General features: G+C 45.7%; 1 protein-coding gene across 8 annotated transcripts in view; it reads right to left on the bottom strand.

Annotated features, from left to right (window-relative positions):
• Positions 1-22,840, bottom strand: part of SDHAF2 (succinate dehydrogenase complex assembly factor 2) — a 64,829-nt gene extending 41,989 nt beyond the window's left edge. For 5 of the 8 annotated variants that reach the window (XM_058438775.1, XM_058438776.1, XM_058438780.1 and 2 more), the window contains exons 1-3: positions 22,736-22,837; positions 15,018-15,241; positions 14,747-14,856 (exon numbers count right to left, since the gene is read on the bottom strand). In XM_058438775.1, coding sequence (XP_058294758.1) covers positions 14,747-14,856; positions 15,018-15,241; positions 22,736-22,771 — 370 coding nt within the window. In that variant the 5' untranslated portion in view covers positions 22,772-22,837. Of the gene's footprint in view, positions 1-760; positions 5,451-14,746; positions 14,857-15,017; positions 15,242-22,735 lie in introns of those variants that run through there. The other 3 variants (XM_032153029.2, XM_058438779.1, XM_058438778.1) reach the window with 3 other exon arrangements.
• Between the last annotated feature and the right edge of the window lie 29 nt (positions 22,841-22,869).

Raw genomic sequence — 22,869 nt, 5'->3', positions numbered from 1 at the left:
CTGGTCTTGAACGCCTGACCTCAGATGATCCACCCACCTTGGCCTCCCAAAGTGCTGGGATTACAGGCATGAGCCACTGCACCCGGTCTCCAGTTAGATTTCTAAGCATCACTTTTCCTATTTGGACCAAGACAACTACCTGTTTCTGCTTCTGCTGGAAACACAGTATCTAATACACCATCTACGAAAACCTTCTCACTTCTGCACGACTCTGCTGAGAGATGGGAGCCCAGACAAACAGGTGAGTGAGGGTTCTGCTCACAGAGGGCCTGGCCTCAGAACCTGGGGCCTTAGGAGGAACCAGCACTAGTTTGTCAGCAAAGGCACTGGAGCCAGTGGGTGCGATAGAGGTTGTGCAACTCATCTTGGGACCCTGGAATGAGTTCTATGTGGGCTTCCTAACAGGCACATCCAACTCTCAGAGGCAGCCTCCCACTTGGATAGAAAGCACAGCCAGTGATGGCAAGGCCCGGAAAGCATGAGAGCTCATCTCTACTGCTCAGGGTAAGGAGAAAACACTTGAAGCTGGGCAGAACTTGAGCCCTTCCCTCTGGCTCCCCTCCAAATCCACAGAAGTCTCTGAACTCCAAACTCTCACCTGGAGAGCTAGGCTGCACGTGTCCTCCTTGGAAGGCTCAGGTGGTTAAGTCTGGAGCTGCTGAGGCTGTGACATATGAGTCATGGTCCCCAGGTCCTATAGGGAACCAAGAGAGGGTGGCCCAATCTGTGCAAAGCTGTCCACACCAGCAGTCTTCCATGGACCAAGACAAGATTCAGGATGAGAGGTTGTTAGAAGAGAGATGATGATGCTTTTCATGTTTTGAGGCAGGGTAGCACATGACCTAAGTGCAAGGGCCCTGGGGCCCACTGCCTGGCTTCAAACCCTAGCCCCACTGCTTCCTATCTGTGACTTTGAGCTAGCAACTTCATCTCACCAAGCCTCACTTTCCTCATCTCTAAGAGGGGAATAATCATTGCACCTATCTCATGGTATTGTGGGATGAAATGATGTAAAGCACTCAGCAGCACTGGGTACACAACAAGCCGAACTATTAGCTGTTACTACCAAGTGTTACTGAGGGTACAGGGGCTGTACTAAGCTCTCCAGGGACAGGACTTTATTCAGTCCTTATACCCACACTGTGAGGTCGGGTTCCTTTTCTTTCCTTTCCACAGATGAGAAACAGAAGCTTGGAGAGGTTAAATAATGTGTTTGAGGTCACCCAGCTAATCAATGGGAGCTCCAGGATTCTAGGTTAGGCCTCATTCTTAAACAGCTCCCCTTAACTATTCTGTTCTACTTCCCCTAAACACGTGTTCCAGGGCATCACCAGAGGAGAGTATTTTATTAAATATTAGCCAAATCACCTGAAATCCACTGAGAAACAGAATGTACATCTTAACGTCCTCACTTGCTTAAAGTTCCATGCTGTGATGTGTTGTTACAGAAAATGATATATCCACCCTCCCCCACTTTTTTCCTTTTATACTCTAATCTCATGACAGATTATACAATCCCCTTCTTAAAGAAACATTCTCCTCTTTGAAAGGAATATTTGGCACTTTGGGAGGCTGAGGCAGACGGATCACATGAGGCCTGTAGTTCGAGACCAGTCTGGCCAACATGGCGAAACTCCGTCTCTACTAAAAACACAAAAATTGGCCAGGCATGGTAGCATGCACCTGTAATCCCAGCTACTTGGGTGGCTGAGGCATGGAATCACTTGAACCCAGGAGGCAGAGCTTGCAGTGAGGGGAGATCCTGCCACTGCACTCCAGCCTGGGTGACAGTGAGACCCTGTCTCAAAAAAAAAAAAAAAAAAAAAAAAGGAATATCTGGGGTCTGAGATCCAGGATCCAACAAAAGGCTTTAACTCTTCTTTTGCAGCTATAGGTGATGATAAATCTACCCATCTCCTTTAAAGACTGATGTTGTCCTGGATAGCTTAAACTTTCTACCACCCCTCTAACAAACTGCTAACAACACTTGTTTCTTAAGTCACAAAAAGTACTGCTGGCCTGAAGCCACCTATCCCACCAATGCCATCTTCCCTGACAGGAAAATCTGAACACCACTCCTCATTCCCAGAGGGTTCACTGGGAAACTGAGGTGTCAGGAGGTAGCTTCACTGGGTACTGATCAGTGTCATCAACATGATAGCTGTGGGATGGTGAGTCCACTGTCCTCAGATACTACAGAACATACTATTAAGTGGGGCTGTCAGCTCAAAAATCTCACAGACCTGCTTGCCATCTAAGGCTGTTTAGCTTATCATTAAACCTTCCTCTTTGTCTAGCCACAAATAGCTGCAGATGGACTGAAGGATAAATGAGAGACTTCAACTATCCCATCGGAATCTTTTCCCGGTGATGTTTAAAAATATGAACTGGGTCTGTGCTGATGCCACCCTGGCTGGAGCAGAAGACATACTAGATGACCTCCAGATAACACTCAAAGCCAGTAAGAGGTGCTTCTACAATGACCCCCAAAAGACACACTCTATCTAAGGCACAGAAAGCTCCAGCACAAGGTGTTTGGCTTACGGATTTTTAAGACTTAGGATGATTAAAAGGAAACGATGGGAAGAGAACAGCCTTTCCTGACCCAATTTAAGGTGTCACGTGGGGAGCCTGTGCAGGACTCACAAGACCACTTGAGTCGGTCAGGACAGGGCCAGACGCTCATATGCCCCATACAGGCTCTGAATGAGGTCAGTAAGCAGGGATGTGTCAAAGTAAAAGGAATGAGTCTAGCTTCTGTGCATCAGGGATCCTTCAGGGGCTGCTGGCCCTTGCTATATGTTTAATTTCTAAAAAAAATGCACTGTGGCCGGCCTAGTTTTATTTAATGCCTAATAAAGGGGAAAAACTGTTTACATAGCACCCCTGGGCCTGACAACTGAGCGGCTGAACTTAGCAAGAACCTTCACTTTCAAAGATGACACAATCCAGCAGCCTGGGAGGAAAACAACTCCTCTAGAAGCATGCCATTCCCAGGTGAAAGCGGCAGCAATTCAACATTGTGTTAAATAAGACAAAATCAGGCTAAGAAGGGATCAAACCTGAGGGGGAGAAAAGTTCCAACTACATCCTTGGCTACTGGGGTTTGTTGCATAACGTGCAAAGGATAAATGGGTAAGTCACCGCCCGATTCATGTGCACTTCGTGAAGTCCACATCTATGTCTATATATAAACTCCGGGCCTGCTTAACATTCTCCCCAGGGTGCATCAAATGCAGCCCGAGAGACTAGCCAGAGACTTCAGCAAGCTCCCAGGGAGACGTCTCCTCCCTCGCCTGCCCTGCTTCTGCGAGTCTCACTTCCATTCCTTGCTTAGGGGAGAGTGCTAGATTTTTCCATCAAAGGTCTTGTCACCAGGGTCTGTTTTCTCTCTAGTCTTCACTGGGAGGTAAGACACTCTGTGGTTCTATTAATAGGCTCAGCTTTCTGACCTGCAGATGAGACACCCTGGATGTAGCTATGATGACCTCACTGATATGCCAGGCGATTTGTGTTAGGGACAGGTTTTAAGTCTCAGACTAAGGCTATGACTAAATGCTGACATTCACATCTACAGAGTACATACTGTGCAAGTTACCATGTTAAGAGCTTTGTGTGTTTCATCTCATCAACTAGCTGAGACAGGAAACATTATCATCCCCATTTTATAGATGAGGCAACTGAGGCTCAGGTCAATTCATGTATCCAGCAGGTAAGCAGCAGAGCCAGGATTTGAATGTGTAACCAGTACACTGCGCTGCTTCCTCACAGAAGCTTCACTGGGTGACCAAGTTCAGATCTACTCACTTGGCGAAGCACCTGGCAGATTCCTACCCACCATGTAACACAGAGGTCATGTCTCAGAACTGTCACGTTTATTTGCCACAGCTTTTCCAAACAGAGACTTTTATTAAATTTCCAGCAGTAAGGCAGGGTGTTCTAGTAGAAAGTTCAAGAGCTTTGGAGGCAGACTGAGTTATACTAAATTCTGCTTTTTCGACTCAATAGCTACCTGACCTTAGACAAATTACTTCCTCTCTCTGAGCCCACTTTCTTATGTATAAAATACGGATAACACCACTAGTCTAGAGTGCTGTGAGGCTTTACTGTGATTATGTAAAGGCTAGATCTCTTCCCTTCCCTCCTGAGCCACCATGGATACTGAAGGGCAGGCAGGAACCATGAGGTGGCTCTGTAGGAACCCTGGAGCTCAACAATGCTGGAAACATGTACGTGTGTCATCCCTGTGTGCGGCTCCTATAATCACCAACCACCTGCTCATCAAATCTGGCCGACCTTCCTCTGGTCAACAGCTTTAGATGCACCTGGTCCAGTTTGGGTGACTGATTCTACTGCCTAGATTACAGCTCTGAGGGCAAAACCCCTCCAGGGAGGGCACCACTAGCAACACAGAAGTCAACACAGCCCTAGAGCTTTTAAAAACACTTCTAACTAATTCATTCTAATATATTATTTCTTATGTATTATTATTTAGTCAACTAATTGTAAAGACTGTAGGAATGCAGGGTAAAGTTTTCTATAGTGCTACATGAAAATAAACCTGTAATTGTGAACTTGTAAAACGCTATAAAGATATGACTATGGGTTATATGAAAATAGACGAAATTAATTGTGAGGGCTGGGAAATTGTAAATTTCCTTTTTTCAGTATGCTTTAATAATTCTCTTTCAACTTCCAAAGTGCACGTTTTAAAGAAAGCCCAATGATGAAGATGTTGACTCTTAAGCAGTGTGCCTACGCCACTCCTGCCTGTGGCCCTCATTCTGCCTGCTGTGCCTTTGAAGGATTCGGCTCAGGAGGCTGGGATCAGCTACCCTTCACAGAAGGAGCCATACCAGGTTGGAAGTGGGGAGTTCCACCTCAACAAAGCCCTGGGCCACTGAGGGCGGGGAGCTGCAGGGAGGGCGGGAGGCTTGCCATACAGCACGCACAGCTGGCTGCCTCTTTTCTTTGAGTACACTTGGGCTGAGGCAATGAGCAAGCACAACTGCTTCGCCTGCAGTGCCCTCTCGTGGCAGACTTGCCTCTAGAGATAGCAGCTAGGCAAGGCCTGCATGCCAGCGTTGCTGACAAATCACTTTTGAGGCTCAGAGCTGAACAAAAAAGTATGAGAATGAGTCACATTGTGCATTTACATGTATGTCCTGGGAGAGGGTTATGTCCATCACTTAAGGCAGGACCAGCGGTCTGGGGTGGGGCAGCTGGGCAACTAAGGAGAAGCCGGAAGCAAGGCTAACGTCCATCATAAGTAGTTACCATCCGCAGACTGAACCCCCATGCCAGGCCGTGGAGCACAGCTCAACGTGGCTTTTCAAAGAGGTACTCAAGATCTGGGGCACGCAGTCTCTGCTCTTTGTTTTTGTTTTTAGCAAAGTCTCTCAGCAGGGCCATGACTTCATTTTCAAATATTTCTGGGGCTGGTTTAGCTTCTGCAAGAGAAGAGTGGGCAGAAAAAATTATGCCATAGTCAGTCAATGCTCAGGTATGAGAATCTTAAAACTTGAAACATTGGCCAAGAACCACAGATGGATATATAGACTGTCTCCATCCTTCTTCTAAATATACACGATGTTAGCCTATACCAGGGGGTGGCAAACTGTGTGAGCCTATATTTGTAAGTCGTTTTATTGGAACAGCTGCTCCCAATGGTTTACATATTACCCATGCTGCTTTTGTGTTACGACAGCAGAATTGGGTACTTGCAACAGAGACCATGTGACTACAAGTAAAATATTTACTATCTGGTCCTTTATGAACAAGTTTGTTGACCCCTGGCTCGCACAATCTTGGCTGTACTATTTTGCTTTGCATTTGGCAATTCCATTGTTCCCCAGACACTGTGTTTTCCCTTGCAATGTATACATTTCTTGAAACAAAAGCTCTCTCTCCTTTGTCTATCAGTTGGAGATCCTCAGTTTTAAGAGACAGAAACTAATAACTCTAGTAAACTTAAGCAAAAAGGAATTTATTGGAAGGATATTAGAGGCACACAGAACTGTCATGAGCCTAAAGAACCAGATTTCAGTGAACGGGCAACAAAGACACTGAGTCAGAAGAATGAGAAGGCCAGCCTCAGTCTACGGCAGTGGGTCTGGCAGTGCGCTGCTCCCTCTGACCTTTCTCTACACCCTCGGGACACTTATTTAAGATGCCAATTACAAGCAAAGCCTCCCACTGCCAAAGCCGAGGCAATGTGCTCCAGAATTACCCTTCCACCAACACTAGGTACAATGCCAGGAGAGAGAATTCCTCAAAACCAAGTCAGATTCTCCCTTACTCAGCACAGGGCCTGGCATCTAGTGAGGGCTCTGTTTTCATGTGACAATCAACATAAGATCAAAGAGGTTTTGGCTCCCCCCAAGAAAATAGAAAGTTGGAAAGAATATCGCACTCACTGTAACAACACGAAAAAGCCAGATAAATTACAAATATCATGACTTTTCTCAAAGATGTCAGAGAACTGAGGTCACGGGGCAACCCAATAGACGAAACCTAAGTAAAAAGAGGCCCTTCAAAAGAGAAACGAGAGCCGTGCACTTGCTCACCTGTGGCAGGCACAGGAAGAAGAGACACTGGACATCATACAAATGGGTAAAAGGAATTCAGCTAAAAAAAAAAATTTTTTTTTTTTTTTTTTTTGAGATGAGTCTCACTCTGTCACCCAGGCTGGAGTGCAGTGGTGTGATCTGGGCTCACTGCAAGCTCCGCCTCCTGGGCTCACGCCATTCTCCTGGCCTCAGCCTCTTGAGTAGCTGGGACCACAGGCGCCCGCCACCACGCCCAGCTGATTTTTTGTTTTTTTGTTTTTTTTTTAGTAGAGACAGGGTTTCACTGTGTTAGCCAGGCTGGTCTTGATCTCCTGACCTCGTGATCCGCTCACCTCCGCCTCCCAAAGTGCTGGGATCACAGGCGTGAGCCACCACGCCCAGCCAAAAAAATTTTTTTTTAAATTAATACAGACAGGGCCAGCCTTATGTTGCCCAGGGTAGACTGCAGTGGCTAGTCAGAGGTGCAATTCCACTACTGATTAGCACAGGAATTTTGACTTGTTCCATTTCTAACGTGGGCTGGTTCACCCCTCCTTAGGGAATCGGGTGGTACCCTGCTTCTGAGAGGTCAACATATTGATGCCAACCTTACAGCAGACACCTGATTGGTACAGAGCACCGCAGCCCAGACATTCCTGGGCTCCAGCGATCCTGCTGCCTCAGCCTCCAGGGCAGCCAGGACTGCAGGCCTGTGCCACTAAAATTTGCAATGAATTGTTAAAAGCCAAGTGTGGGCTAGCATGAGTGTATAAAACCACAGACACAGGCTGGGCACAGTGACTCACACCTGTAATCCCAGCACTTTGGGAGGCCGAGGCAGGTGGATCACCTGAGGTCAGGAGTTCCAGACCAGCCTGGCCAACATGGTGAAACCCTGTCTCTACTAAAAATACAAAAAATTAGCCGGGCATGGTGGTGGGCACCTGTAATCCCAGCTACTCGGGAGGCTGAGGCAGGAGAATTGCTTGAACCTGGGAGGCAGATGTTGCGGTAAGCCAAGATTGTGCCACTGCACTCTAGCCTGGGCTACAAGAGTGAAACTCCGTTTCAAAAAAATAAATAAATAAAAATCAAAATAAAACCACAGACACAAATGGAATATGCACCCACTCACGGGTTCTTCTCACAAAGGTGTGCTCCTGACAAAGACTGGGTAGAAAGCAGGAGGCTAGAAAGAACCTTCCTCAGTGATGAAGACCAGGAGGAGGGAAAGAGCCAATGTGTCCAAAAAATGCATATCCCAGTGCCTTGGGAGCCCAAGGCAGAACTGCTTGAGGCCAGGAGTTTGAGACCAGCTTGAGCAACATAGTGAGACCCCATTTCTACAAAAAAAGAAACAAAAATAGCTGGGTGTGGTGGCATGCACCTCTAGTCCTACCTACTTGGGAGGCTGAAGCAGGAGGATTGCTTGAGCCGAGCTCGAAGCTGCAGTGAGCTAAGATTGCACCACTGCACTCCAGCTTTGGCAACAGAACAAGACCCTGTCTCAGGAAAAAAAATAAAATTAAATTTAAAAAAGCATAAAGTCCAGCCTGGACTCTTTTCCTCTACCCCTATGGGAGAGGCACTACAACTGAGAAATCCCAGCTCCAAGACCCAGGACCACAGGGGCTACCTGGGACTAAGGCTAGCCCAGGATAACACAGAGTGCCATCCCAACCTCTCCTCCCCTGAACAAACCAAGCACCAAGTGGGAAGCAACAGGAAGGCTGCTGCACTGGGGAAAGGCAAGAACACAGACAGAGATTCCCTCTGAGACATAGAAATACAGGGAAGGCTGAGAGCTGAAGGTAGAATAGGGTTTCTCTTAAGAAACCCTCTGGAGGCCGGGCGTGGTGGCTCACGCCTGTAATCCCAGCACTTTGGGAGGCCCAGGAGGGCCGATCATGAGGTCAGGAGATCGACACCACCCTGGCTAACACAGTGAAACCCCATCTCTACTACAAATACAAAGTATTTGGCTGGGCACGGTGGGTCATGCTTGTAATCCCAGCACTTTAGGAGGCCGAGGTGGGCGGATCACGAGATCAGGAGATCGAGACCATCCTGGCTAACACGGTGAAACCCCGTCTCTACTGAAAATACAAAAAATTAGCCGGGCGTGGTGGCAGGCACCTGTAGTCCCAGCTACTTGGGAGGCTGAGGCAGGAGAATGGCGTGAACCCAGGAGGCAGAGCTTGCAGTGAGCCGAGATCACGCCACTGCCCCCAGCCAGGGTGACAGAGACTCCGTCTCAAAAAAAAAAAATTAGCCAGGTGTGGTGGCACGTGCCTGTAGTCCCAGCTACTCGGGAGGCTGAGGCAGGAGAATCGCTTGAACCCAGGAGGTGGAGGTTGCAGTGAGCTGAGATGGCGCCACTGCATTCCAGCCTGGGCAACAGATCCAGCTTCCACCCTAAGCACATGTTAACACTAGACACTAGTAATGCAATGAAGGTAACCAAAGCAAAAACAAAACCCAAGCTGAGCTTACCTCCCAGCTCACTGACTTGATCCCCACACTAACAGTAAAGCAGAAGCAGCATCCCCGATTGTAAGCATAAATACAGTTATGAGAAAATTACGAGAGACATATAAACAAAAGAAGAAAAAAACAAGACACTGTCAAGGGACAAAGAAATCAACAGAAACAGATTGAGGGATGACCCAGATGTTAGAACTATCAGACGGGGAATTTAAAATGACTATGACTGCCGGGCGCGGTGGCTCACGCCTGTAATCCCAGCACTTTGGGAGGCCGAGGCGGGCGGATCACGAGGTCAGGAGATCGAGACCATGGTGAAACCCCGTCTCTACTAAAAATACAAAAAATTCGCCGGGCGCGGTGGCGGGCGCCTGTAGTCCCAGCTACTCCGGAGGCTGAGGCAGGAGAATGGCGTGAACCCGGGAGGCGGAGCTTGCGACAGAGCGAGACTCCGTCTCAAAAAAAAAAAAAAAAAAAAATGACTATGACTAATATTAAACGCGCCAGTGGAAAAAGCAGACAAAATGTATGAACAGATGAGAAATTCTAGCAGAGTTGGAAACTCCAAAAGTCAAATGGAAATGCTAAAAATAAATACAGTAGCAGATATGCAGAATGATTTCAACAGGCTCATCATGAGATTTGACATCATCAAGGAAAGAATTAGTGGAAGATAGGTCAATAGATATTATCTAATACAAATTACTCAAACCGATACAAAAAGAGAAAAAAGAGTAAAAAAAACACAAAACAGAGAACCCAAAAGCTGTTGGACAAACTGAGCGCAGTGGCTCACGCCTGTAATCCCAACACTTTAAGGGGCTGAGGCGGATGGATCACTTGAGGCCAGGAGTTCAAGACTAGCCTGGCCAACATGGTGAAACCCGTCTCTACTAAAAATACAAAAAAATTAGCCAGGCATGGCGGCACGTGCCTGTGGTCCCAGTTGCTCAGGAGGCTGAGGCACGAGAATCACTTGGACCCAGGAGGCAGAGGTTGCAGTGAGCCAAGATGGTGCCACTGCATGCCAGCCTGGGTGACACAGCAAGACTGTCTCAAAAAAAACAAACAAAAAAAACCCCCACAAAAGCTGTTGGACAATATTAAACCATTTAACTAAGTATAACTAGAATCCTAGAAGGAAAAGAGGGAGAAAACAAAGCAGAAGAAATATCTGAAGGGATAACAGCTGAGAATTTTTTAACAATAATAAAAGATATGAAAACGCAGATCCAAAATGCCCAGAGAACCCAAAAGCACGATAAATATCAAATACCTACATATATAAATATCAAATAAAACCTACATATATAATATTGAAACAGCTAGAAACCAAAGACAAAATATTGAAAAGATTCAGAAAGAGAAGACACATACAAAGGAACAAAGATACAGCAGACCTCGTCACAACTATGGAAATGAGAAAACAGCACATGGTAACACGAGAGGGAATATGAAGCTGGTGACGCACTGAAGGTAACCAGAGCAAAACCAAAGCCCAAACCCAGCGGAACTCCTGACTACTCGATCTTGTACACTAAGAGCTGGCGGTAGAAGTGTGTCTATTTAACAGAAGAAAAAACATTGTGACCCTCGAATTCTATATCCAGTGAAAGTATCTTCCAAAATGGAAAATCTGGCCAGGTATGGTGGCTCACACCTGTAATCCCAGCACTTTGGGAGGCCGAGGCAGGTGGATTGCTTGAGCTCAGGAGTTTGAGACCAGTCTGGGCAACATGGCAAAACCTCATCTCCACAAAAAATACAACAACAAAAATTGGCTGGGCATGGTGCTGCCGGCCTGTAGTCCCAGCTATTCTGGAGGCTGAGGTGGGAAGATCGCTTGAGCCCAGGAGGTGGAGCCTGCACTGAGCCATGACTGCACCACTGCACTCCAGCCTGGGTGACAGAATGAGATCCTGTCTCAAAAAAAAAAAAAAAAGGGAGGCAGGGGTCGGGGGCGGAATTTGAAGAGACATATCACCAAATACACATAAAGGGCCGATAAGCCCTTGAAAAGATCCTCAATATTATTAGTCATTAGGGACATGCCAATTAAAACTACAGTGATGTACCAATATATACTTCTTGGAATGGCTAAAAACAAAAACAAAACCCTGATAATACAAAGCGTGGGTAAAGATGTGGAACACCAAGCCCTCCCTTCACGTCCAACACCCTGGCAATCACTGATTTGTCCCTGTAAGTTTTGCCTTTTTCAGATTATCATGTAAACAGAATCACATTCTTTGAGTCCAATTATGTACTGAGTATGTACTCGTTGCGTCTGATCTTTTTTTTTGAGATGGAGTCTCACTCTGTCACCCACACTGGAGTATAGTGGCATGATCTCGGCTTAATGCAACCTCCAACTCCCTGGTTTAAGAGATTCTCCTGCCCCAGCCTCCCGAGTAGCTGAGATTACAGGCACCCACCACCATGCCCAGTATTTTTAGTAGAGACGAGGTTTCACCATGTTGGCCAAGATGGTCTCGATCTCCTGACCTCGTGATCTGCCCACCTCAGCCTACCAAAGTGCTGGGATTACACGCGTGAGCCACCGTGCCCGGCCGAGTCTGACCTCTTTTGCTTAGCACAGAAGTTGGCAAACTATGCCCTGTGAGCTAAGAATGATTTTTAGAGATTGGGTCTCACTCTTGCCCAGGCTGAAATGCAGTGGCGTGATCATAGGTCATTGCAGTCTCTGAACTCCCGGGCTCAAGTGATCCTCCCAAGTAGCTGGGAATACAGCGTGCACCACCAAGCCCAGCTAATTTATTTTTATTTTTGGAGATAGGGGGTCTATGTTGCCCAGGCTGGTCCCAAACTCCTGGTCTCAAGAGATCCTTTGCCTCAGCCTCCCAAAGTGCTGGAATTACAGGTGTGAGCCACTGCATCCAGCCAAGAATGATTTTTTAATGGTTGGGGAAAAAAAATCGAAAGTATATTTCATAACTGGTGAAAACAGTATGAAATTCAAATTTCAGTGTCCACAAATAAGGTTTTATTGAAACACAATCATATTCATTTGTTTATCTGCTATCTGTGGCTGCTTTCATGCTACAAAGGTCGAGGTGAGTAGTTATGAGAGGCTGCATGGCCTGGAAAGCCTAAAATATTCACTATCTGTATTTGCTATCTATATTTACCTATTATAGAAAAAGCTTACTATCTATATTTACCTATTACAGAAAAAACATACTAAAAGTTTTATTTATTTATTTTTGAGACAGAGTCTCATTCTGTCGCCCAGGCTGGAGTGCAGTGGCCCGATCCTGGCTCACTGCAACCTCCACCTCCCAGGTTCAAGCGATTCTCCTGCCTCAGCCTCCCGAGTAGCTGGGACTACAGGAACCCGCCACCACACCCAGCTAATTTTTTGTCATTTTAGTAGAAACAGGGTTTCAGCATGTTAGCCAGGACCTCAGGTGATCCACCCGCCTTGACCTCCCAAAGTGCTGGGATTACAGGCGTTGACTCACCGCGCCCGGCCCTATTTATTTTTTTGAGAGAGTCTCGCTCTGTCGCCCAGGCTGGAGCGTAGTGGCGTGATCTCGGCTCACTGCAACCTCTGCCTCCTGGATACAAGCGATTCTCTTGCATCAGCCTCCAGAGTAGCTCCACCACACGTGGCTAACTTTTCCATTTTTAGTAGAAACAGGGTATTGTCATGCTGGCCAGGCTGGTCTCGAACTCCTGGCCTCAAGTGATCCACCTGCCTCGGCTTCCCAAAGGAGGAGCATGTAATCTCATGTTGAAATTACAGGCATGAGCTACCACACCTGGCCTCATTATAAAGTTAAACATATACACTTAACACATGACCCAGCAAATCCTTCTCCTGAGTATTCACTCAAGAAAACCTAAAACCTATGTTCACAAAATCTGTATGCAAATGTTTACAGTGGCTTCATTCATAATCACCTAAAGCTGGAAACAATCCTAATGTCCCTCAGCTGGTCAACAGATGAACAGACCGTGGTACATCCACACAATGGAATATTACTCAGCAACACTAAAGAATGAACTATTGATACAAGCAGCAACAAGGATACGCATCTCAAATGCATTATGCTTAGTCAGGGCAAACTTGTTCTGTAAAAGGTTGGAGAGTAAATATTTGGACTTTGTTGGCTTTCCAGTGATTGTATAAGGCTCCAGACTCTGTCTTATCACTCTTCATACCTGGAACCCATAGACAATGGCTGCTACTTTCTGATACAAATATTGAGTGAAGACACAAAAACAGCAGTCCCAGAGTGTGGCAGAATGAATGACACGTCCCCTAATATCCAATTTTCTTCGATAACAGAATCTCCAACGTAGCTGGGGAGATGGAAGAGACTGTATTATTTTTCCTTATGGTTAGATGTAGCCAAGCAACTAAGCTGTGGCCAATGGCAAATAAGTGGAAGTATGCTGGATAATTTCCTGAGCGGGATCTACAAAGGAGGGGTATGCACTTCCACACACTTCTTCCGGGCTGAAATATGGCTGTCCTGGATCAAGAAGTAGACAACACATGCTAGGATGAAAGAGCAGCAAGTAGGGGGGACCTGGACCCATGACTTTTCAAAGCCCCTCTATGAGCTCTGGAGTGTGCCTTCCTCTGGACTTTGCCTTCCTCTGGACTTCTGTCATGAGAAAGACAGTTCTACCTTCTTTAAGCCATTATTGTTTTGGATTTTTTTTTACTCGTAGCCAAAGTTAATCCTAACTATACACAGTTAGAATTCATTCCTCATAAAGGCAGTGCCAGAATGAAACTTTTTTTTTTGAGACATAGTCTCATTCTGTTGCCCAGGATGGAGTGCAGTGGTGCAATCTCAGCTCACTGTAACCTCTGTCTCCCAAGCTCAAGCGATTCTCTTGCCTCAGCCTCCCAAGTAGCTGAGACTGCAGTTGCCCGCCACCACGCTCTGCTAATTTTTGTATTTTTTGTAGAGATGAGGTTTCACTGTGTTGGCCAGGCTGGTCTCAAGCTCCTAACCTCAAGCAATCCATCCGCCTCAGCCTCCCAAAGTGCTCAGATTAGAGGCATGAGCCACTGCGCCCGGCCAGAATGAAACTATTGAGGAGCTATGGCTAGGCAGACTTAGTTGTCTGATTCCACTCTATTCCCAGAGTGGTTCTTCTTCAACCTTTGATACTGTGAGCTTCATATACCCTTCCACTAAATTCGTTTTTGCTTAAGTGAGACAGACAAGTTTCCACTCTGTCTTGCAAATAAAAAATCTTAACTGATAAAAAAATTTTGTACACTTAACGAAAATTTGAACAGTGTTTGGATTGAGTGTCTACTTCATGAATAAAAGAAAAAAATTATAGGCCAGGAACAGTGGCTCATGCCTGTAATCCCTGTACTTCGGGAGGCCGAGGTGGGCGGATCATCTGAGGTCAGGAGTTCGAGACCAGCCTGACCAACACAGAGAAACCCCATCTCTACTAAAAATACAAAATTACCCGGGCATGGTGGCACATGCCTGTAATCCCAGGTACTCAGGAGGCTGAGGCAGGAGAATCGCTTGAACCTGGGAGGTAGAGGTTGCAGTGAGCCGAGATCGTGCCGTTGCACTCCAGCCTGGGCAACAAAAGTGAAACTCAGTCTCAAAAAAAAAAAGAAAGAAAGAAAAAAGTATCTAGGATACAATTCTAGACTCAAATCAGCCTAAACTGTCCTATTTTCACATTATACTGCTTATCATGCCCAGTACCTGTGGCCCAGTAGTAAATATCCCAGTCATTACTAGGCTCGTTAATCAGGCGGTCATAGAGGTTCAGCTGCTTCTCTGTCATGCGCTGCAGATGTTCTTTAGCAAAAAGGCTAAAAACAAAAAGGAAGAAAAAAAAAGAGGTTGAGAAGGCTGTGTTTAATAAGAGAAGTGACACCAAGACTCCTACTCCCGGGAGTCTCTCTGAACCTACTCTGGCTCAGGAAGCTGCCCGATTTAAAAAAAAAAAAAAAAAAGACTCCTAGTCCCATACCTAAGAAGAATGCAGTTTTCCAACATTCCCCTCTTTCTGCTCTCATAGAGCAGGCGGGCTCTTTTGGTTTCTATGGATTCATCAGTTCTCTCCTGCCATGGAGGCAAAGGGATTTCAATCATGTCCTTTTGGGAATCTGTTGGACTGTCACCTTTGTAGAAGCGCCTGAATGATGTCACACTGAGCAAAGGAGACAATAGGCTGTGCCTTGACAGAGCAAGCATCTGAAATGAACAAACCACAAACATCTTTACAATAATGACGACTATCATCACTATCATTTACTCAATGCTTACTAGGTGCTGAATGCATTCAATCACATTTAGTCATGAGGAAATTACACTGCTGGCCAGGCGTGGTGGCGCACACCTGTGATCCCAGCACTTTGGGAGGTCGACGCAAGCATGATTACTTGAGTTCAGGAATTCGAGACCAGCCTGGGCAACATAGCGAGACCCTGTCTCTACCAAAAATACAAAAATCAGCCAGGCATAGTGGGGTAGTCCCACCATAGTGCCTGCAGTCCCAGCTACTCAGGAGGCTGAAGTGGGAAGATCATCTGAGCCTGGGAAGGTCGAAGCTGCAGTGAGCTGTGATCGTACCACTGCATTCCAGCCTGGACAACAGACCCTATCCCCCTGAAAAAAGAAAAGAAATTATGTTGATATTGTCCCCACTTTACAGCCAAGGAAATAGAGGCTCAGGAAGGTTCAATAACTCACCCAAAATCATCCAAATAGTAACTGCAATTAGAATTAAAACACAGTCCTAACTGCAAATGTGTCCTTAATCAGTGCCTTTCCAGAAACTATCCCAGCAGAAATAATTTTTCCTTCCTTTGCACTCCCTTAAAATTCTTACAGTGTGGTTTATACTCTACTCACTCACCTGTGTCAAATCCTGAGCACACAGAGACAGCATGATCCCTAATCCCCCAAAGGCTCCCAAGCCAGAGAAGTGGGTAACTTATCAAGACATGATGTCAAGGTGGTGACCTCAGCAAGAGGTGAAGATGGTGGAGTAGGAAACCCCAGATCCTCCTTCCCTGATGGAGACACTGAGCCAACAGCAACAAACAAACCAATTCCCTGTGAGAAATCCAGAAACCAGTAAGAGGCTCCTGCTCCCCAGGTGAACACAAAACCAGCTGCATGGAATACAGCGGAAAAATTTGTAGCACTCATTTGCCATAGTCTCTCCCCTCCCTGCCCAAGCATGATCATGAGATAACCCCCAGCTCCTAGCTTCAACCCAAGATAGAAAGAGAAGACTGAAAAGTATGTATAATGTTCGGACTTTTGGGGGGATCAGGTTTCTGTTTTGTTTGAATCTAAGTGCTGACAGAAAAGGGCAGCAGGTTGAGGGAGAACAAAGAACCACGGAGAACAAAGGTGACAGTTTAGACTGGCAAGCACTCACTCCCTCATCACTCATCCTTGGCTCAGTGCAGAACAAGCAGGAGAAAACTCCCACCTCCCAGCTTCTCCCTAGGGAGGGAAACAGGTGCAGTGTGCAACCAACATTCTAGCTTTTCGGGGCTCTCTGGGGGACTGGATTCTGTCTCTAAGCACTTGAAAGGATCTAGCACATTCTAAACGCCTGGGTGACTTGCTGCTGATCCAGAGGATCCCTGAAAAGGCAGAGAAAGGCCAATACAGCCCAGTGGCCTCTCCCAGGGTTGGGGGGAGTGGAGTGTGCATCTAATAGTCTGACTTTTTTTTTTCTTTTTTGAGACGGAGTTTCACTCTTGTTGCCCAGGCTAGAGTGCAATGGTGCGATCTCGGCTCACCGCAACCTCCGCCTCCCAGGATCAAGCAATTCTCCTGCCTCAGCCTCCCGAGTGGCTGGGATTACAGGCATGCCCCACCACGCCCGTCTAATTTTGTATTTTTAGTAGAGACAGGGTTTCTCCATGTTGGTCAGGCTGGTCTCGAACTCCTGACCTCAGGTGATCCGCTCACCTTGGCCTCCCAAAGTGCTGGGATTACAGGCGTGAGCCACCACGCCCAGTCGTAACATTCTGTCTTTTGGGGAAGCTACCAGAGGGACCAGTTTCTGTCTTGCCCAGCTTGGGGCACTGATGGGACATGGCATACTCTAAAAGTCTGGAGGCCACCGAATAAGACAGCTGGGAGACTTGCAGCAGCTCGAGAAACTGCACTATCATAGGCAGACACTAGAGGGAGCAAGAGATTATGGGCTCCTGAAAAAGAAAACCGGCAAATCCCTCCAATTGGGAATTTACATCCACAAGTCCAGAAAAGACACATCCTCAGGAAAGGATTGAGAGGCCCTCAGAATCTCTATCCATGCTGACTGGTGAAGGCCAATCACCAGTACAAAGACTGGGAGAGACAGATGATTTTTCAAATGTAGAAATCACCAGTACAAGTTACCAAGCACATGAATAAAGAGGGAAACATGGTCCAATTAAAGGAATGAAATAAATCTCCAGAAACTAAAGAAACAGAAGTACACAGTGAATCACTGTGAATCATCTGATAAAGAATTCAAACTAGCCATAATAACGATGTTCAATGAGCTTTGGAAAGTGATGCTTGAAATGAGAATACCAATAAAAAGAAAACATTAAAAAATAACCAAATGAAAATTTTGGAGCTGAAGAATACAGTAACTGAATTGAAAAATTCACTAGAGGAGGCCAGGCATGGTGACTCATGTCTATAATCCTAGCACTTTGGGAGGCTAAGGCTGGAGGATCACTTGAGCTCAGGAGTTCGAGAACCAGCCTAGGCAACATAGTGAGACCCTGTCTCTAAAAAATAAAAATATATAAAAATTTTAAAAAGGCCCCGCGCGGTGGCTCACACCTGTAATCCCAGCACTTTGGGAGGCCAAGGCAGGTGGATCACGAGGTCAGGAGATTGAGACCACCCTGGCTAACACGGTGAAACCCTGTCTCTACTAAAAATACAAAACATTAGCCAGGCATGGTGGCGGGCGCCTGTAGTCCCAGCTACCTGGGAGGCTGAGGCAGAAGAATGGCGTGAACCCGGGTGGTGGAGTTTGCAGTGAGCCGAGATCGCGCCTCTGCACTCCAGCCTGGGTGACAGAGCAAGATTCCGTCTCAAAAAAAAAAAAAAAAAAAAATTTAAAAATTTGAATAAATACAAAAATTCACTAGAGAAGATCAATAGTAGACCTGATCAAGCAGCAGAAAGAGTCAGCAAACTCAAAGACTGGTCATTTTAAATTAGTCAGGGTTTTTTCTAAAAAAAAAAAAAAAAAAAAATGAGAAAGAGTGAAGAAAGCTTTACGGACTCCATCAAGATCAAGGAGATCAAATATACACATTATGAGAGTCCTATAAGAGAAAGACAGGGGAGGAAAGCTTATTAGACGACATAATTGGCTGGGCTCAGTGGCTAATGCCTGTAATCCCAGCACTCTGGGAGGCTGAGGTGAACGGATCACCTGAGGTAAGGAGTTTGAGACCAGCCTGGCCAACATGGTGAAACCGTCTCTACTAAAAGTACAAAAAGTAGCCAGGCATGGTGGCGCGTGCCTGTAATCCCAGCTACCGGGGAGTCTGAGGCAGAAGAATTGCTTGAACCCAGGAGGCAGAGGTTGCAAGGTTGCAGTGAGCTGAGAATGTGCCATCGCACTCCAGCCTCAGTGATAGAGTGAGACTCCATCTCAAAAAAAAGACATAATGGCTAAAAACCCCCAAAGTTGGGGAAAGAAGTGGATATCCAGATTCAAGCCCAACAGATCTCAATTAACATGAAGCCAAAGAAGTCCACACTGAGATGTATTTTAATCAAACTGTCAAATGTCAGAAAAAGCTGGGTGCAGTGGCATGTCCCTATAGTCCCAGCTACCTGGGAGGCCGAGGTGGGAGGACTGCTTGAACCCAAGAGTTAAAGTGCAACCTGAGCAACAAAGCAAGACCCTATGTCTTTAAATAAAGTCACAAAAGAGACACCAAGGATGTGCATGCACAGAGAAATGTGAGGACACAGTGAAAAGGTGGCCATCTGCAAGGCAAGGAGTGAGGCCTCGAAAGAAACCACATCTGCCAACACCTTGCTCTTGGACTTCTAGCCTCCAGAACTATGAGAAAATTAATTTCTGTTCTTCAAACCACACAGGTTATAGCAGCCCTAGTAAACTAATACAGCATGCAATGAAAATTCAGATTCCCAAGCCCCACTATAAACATTCTGGATGAGAATCTCTAGGACTGGGCCCCGACGAATGAATTTTTTTTTTTTTTTTTTTTGAGACGGAGTCTTGCTCTGACGAATGAATTTTTAACAACCCTCTAAGATATTCTGACGCAGACTGAAGGCAGGGATTCCTACTTTCTATACTAAAATAACATGATTGAGTAATTTCTACAGAAATGAATGCGGATGGGGAGGACTATCATTATCAGTACAAGGAAATTGTTCTAATAATTGGGATGTCTTATTATTTTAGCCAAATTTCACCCATTTTTTTCTGTTAGTATCAAGGCAGCATTCCATAAAAGAAACAATAATGGTTGTCACATAGTTCCAGGGAATTGTGTGACACTGGTATGAGTTGTGTTAAAGAAATTATCACTGGAGGCCGGGTGCGGTGGCTCACGCCTGTAACCCCAACGCTTTGGGAGGCTGAGGTGGGCAGATCACGAGGTCAGGAGATCGAGACCATCCTGGCTAACACGGTGAAACCCCATCTCTACTAAAAATACAAAACATTAGCCGGGCGTGGTGGCGGGCACCTGTAGCCCCAGCTACCCGGGAGGCTGAGGCAGGATAATCGCTTGAACCCAGGAGATGGAGGTTGCAGTGAGCCAAGATCGCGCCACTGCACTCCACCCTGGCAACAGAGTGAGACTCCATCTCAAAAAAAAAAAAAATTAAATTAAAAATATATATATAGAGAGACAAGTACAGAATACTATAATACTGTAACTGTGGTACGTAAGTCACTTTTAATTTTGGCATAGAAATTAAAGACAAGGGTATAAAAATAACCATAAAAAATTGTTAATGGAGACAATATAAAAAGATGTAATTTGTGACATCAATAACATACAAGGGGGTCATAAAAGAGCAGAGTTTTTGTATGCAATGGAAATTAAGTTATCAAAACAGATTGTTATGTTTTATATAAGCCACATGGTAACCACAAAGAAATACCTGTGTAAGCCACACAAGAAAATGAGAAATTCATTTCTCAAAGTATGTCACTACAAAATAAAAAAAAAGTCAACGAAATATAAAGGATGACCAGAGTGGAAAAGAGGAGCAAAAATGTTGTAAGACAGAGAACAGTTTACAAAATGGCAATAGGAAGCACAGTCGGCCCTCCGTATCTGTGGGTTCCACACTTGTAAATTCAACCAACTGCACACTCAACCAACTGTGGATCAAAAATATTCAAAAGAAATAAATAATACAACAATTAAAAAACAACTAAGATATAGTATAACAAGTATTTACATAGCCTTGACATTGTTTTCGGTATTATAAGTAATCTAAAAATAATTTAAAGCATATGGAAGGATGTGTGTAGATTATATGCAAATACTATGCCATTTTATATAAGAGACTGAGCATCTGCAGAGTTTGATATCCACAGCGGATCCTACAAGTCATCCCATGGATGCAAAGGGATGATTGTACTTCCCTATTTATTTTTTGAGACAAGGTCTCACTTCCGATGCCCAGTCTGGAGTGCAGCTGCAAAATCAAGGCTCACTGCAGCCTTGACTTCTCAGATGCACTCCCACCTCAGCCTCTCAAGTAGTTGGGACTACAGGTATGTACTACCACACCTGGCTAATTTTTTTTAGTAGAGAAGCAGTTTTGCCATGTTGCCCAGGCTGGTCTTGAACTCCGGGACTCACACGATCCGCCCACCTCTGCCACTATTTACTTTAAGTATAAATGGATTAAACTCCAGGCCAGGCAAGGTGGCTCACACCTGTAATCCCAGCACTTTGGGAGGCCGAGGCGGGCGGATCACGAGGTCAGGAGATCGAGACCATCCTGGCTAACACGGTGAAACCTCATCTCTACTAAAAATACAAAAAATTAGCCGGGCGTGGTGGGGGCCACCTGTAGTCCCAGCTACTCCTAAACCAGGAGAGTGGCGTGAACCTGGGAGGTGGAGCTTGCAGTGAGCCGAGATCATGCCACTGCACTCCAACCTGGGCGACAGAGTGAGACTCTGTCTCAAAGAAATAAAATAAAATAAACTCCCCATCCAAAAGACATGAAGTGGCTGAATATAATGAATTTAAAAAAAGCTTCAACTATATGCCATACAAGAGACATTTTATTAAAACCTGGAAATCAATGTCAAAAGAAAAGCTGGAAAATTCACAAATACGTGGAAATTAAACAACACACTCTTGAACAATCAAGGAGTCAAAGAAGACATCAAAAGGAAAATTAGAAAATATCTTGAGACATCACAGGAATAGTGGCTCACACCAGTAATCCCAGTGCTTTTTGGAAAGCTGAGGCGGGAGGATCACTTGAGGCCAGGAGTTTGAGACCAGCCTGGGCAACATAGTGAGACCCTGTCTCTACAAAAAAAAAGCAAAAAAGAAGGAAAACAATAGGCCGGGCGCGGTGGCTCACGCCTGTAATCTCAGCACTTTGGGAGGCCGAGGCGGGCGGATCACCTGAGGTCTGGAGTTCGAGACCAGCCTGGCCAACAAGGTGAAACCCCATTTCTACAAAAATACAAAAATTAGCCAGGCATGATGGCGATGCCTGTAATCCCAGCTACCTAGGAGGCTGAGGCGGAAGAATCGCTTGAACCCGGGAGGTGGAGGATGCAGTGAGCCAAGATCGTGCCATTGCACTCCAGCCTGGGTGACAACAGCAAAACTCCGTCTCAAAAAAAAGGAAAACGACAAAAAACAAACAAAAAGGAAATATCCTGAGACAAACTAAAACCCAACATATACAAAATTATGAGATGCGACAAAAACCGTACTAAGAAGGAAGTTTATAGTGTAAACGCCTACATCAAAAAAGAATAAAGATCGAGTTCCGGGGTCTATAGGAAAAAAAAAAAAGAATAAAGATAGGGATGGGGGTAGGAGGGGAAGACAGAGGCAAAGTTAGTTACTTTATAACAGCAGGCTAGGAAAAAAGAATAATAAGTTCCAGTGTTCTATTACATATTAGAGTGACTACAGCTAATAACACTGTACTGCATATGTCAAGATGACTAGAAAAAGATCTTGAGAAGTTATTACCACAAATAAATGATAAAGATTTGAGCTGATGGACATGCTAACTACGCTGATTTGATTATACAACGGACACGTATTAAAACATTATACTGTACCCCCATAAACACGTACGATTATTATATGTCAATTATAAACAAAACAAAAAGCTCAAGATACTATGTGAAACCACGAAAAGCATTAAAGACTAAAGAACTGGGAGAAGGGGCGCCCAGAGAAGTTGGGCTAACCTCGCCTGGGACGTAGGTGAGAGGCGAATTGGGTCTTGGACGATGACTGATCGTTTAAGCAGGTATTTCCAGACCGGCACACAGTAGGCTCACCAAAGAATGGAAGCGACCTTTATTTCCTGAGCTGCAGGATCGGCCTCTCCCTGGGCCTGCACTTGCCCTGGGCTATCGGGCAGACGAACTCTCCCCAAGATAGAGACCATAGAGGAAGACAAAGGGTAATCCCCGCTGCTGCCCGCCCAGGACGCTAGAACGTTCTCTCTCCTCACCCGCAACGAAGTCGAGAACACTGCAGCCACCGCCATTTTCCCCACCTGCACCGGAAACCGGCTGTTCGGGCACTTCCGGGAACTCCTAGCCGCCCGGCCAGCCGACTACGGCAGCTACGGAGGACCTGAGCCGG

This window comes from Hylobates moloch, unplaced genomic scaffold (assembly GCF_009828535.3).
Source record: "Hylobates moloch isolate HMO894 unplaced genomic scaffold, HMol_V3 SCAFFOLD_5, whole genome shotgun sequence".
NCBI classification, from domain to species: domain Eukaryota; kingdom Metazoa; phylum Chordata; class Mammalia; order Primates; family Hylobatidae; genus Hylobates; species Hylobates moloch.
The sequence above is the reverse complement of the archived record's forward strand: the minus strand, read 5'-3'. Positions and strand labels throughout refer to the sequence as shown.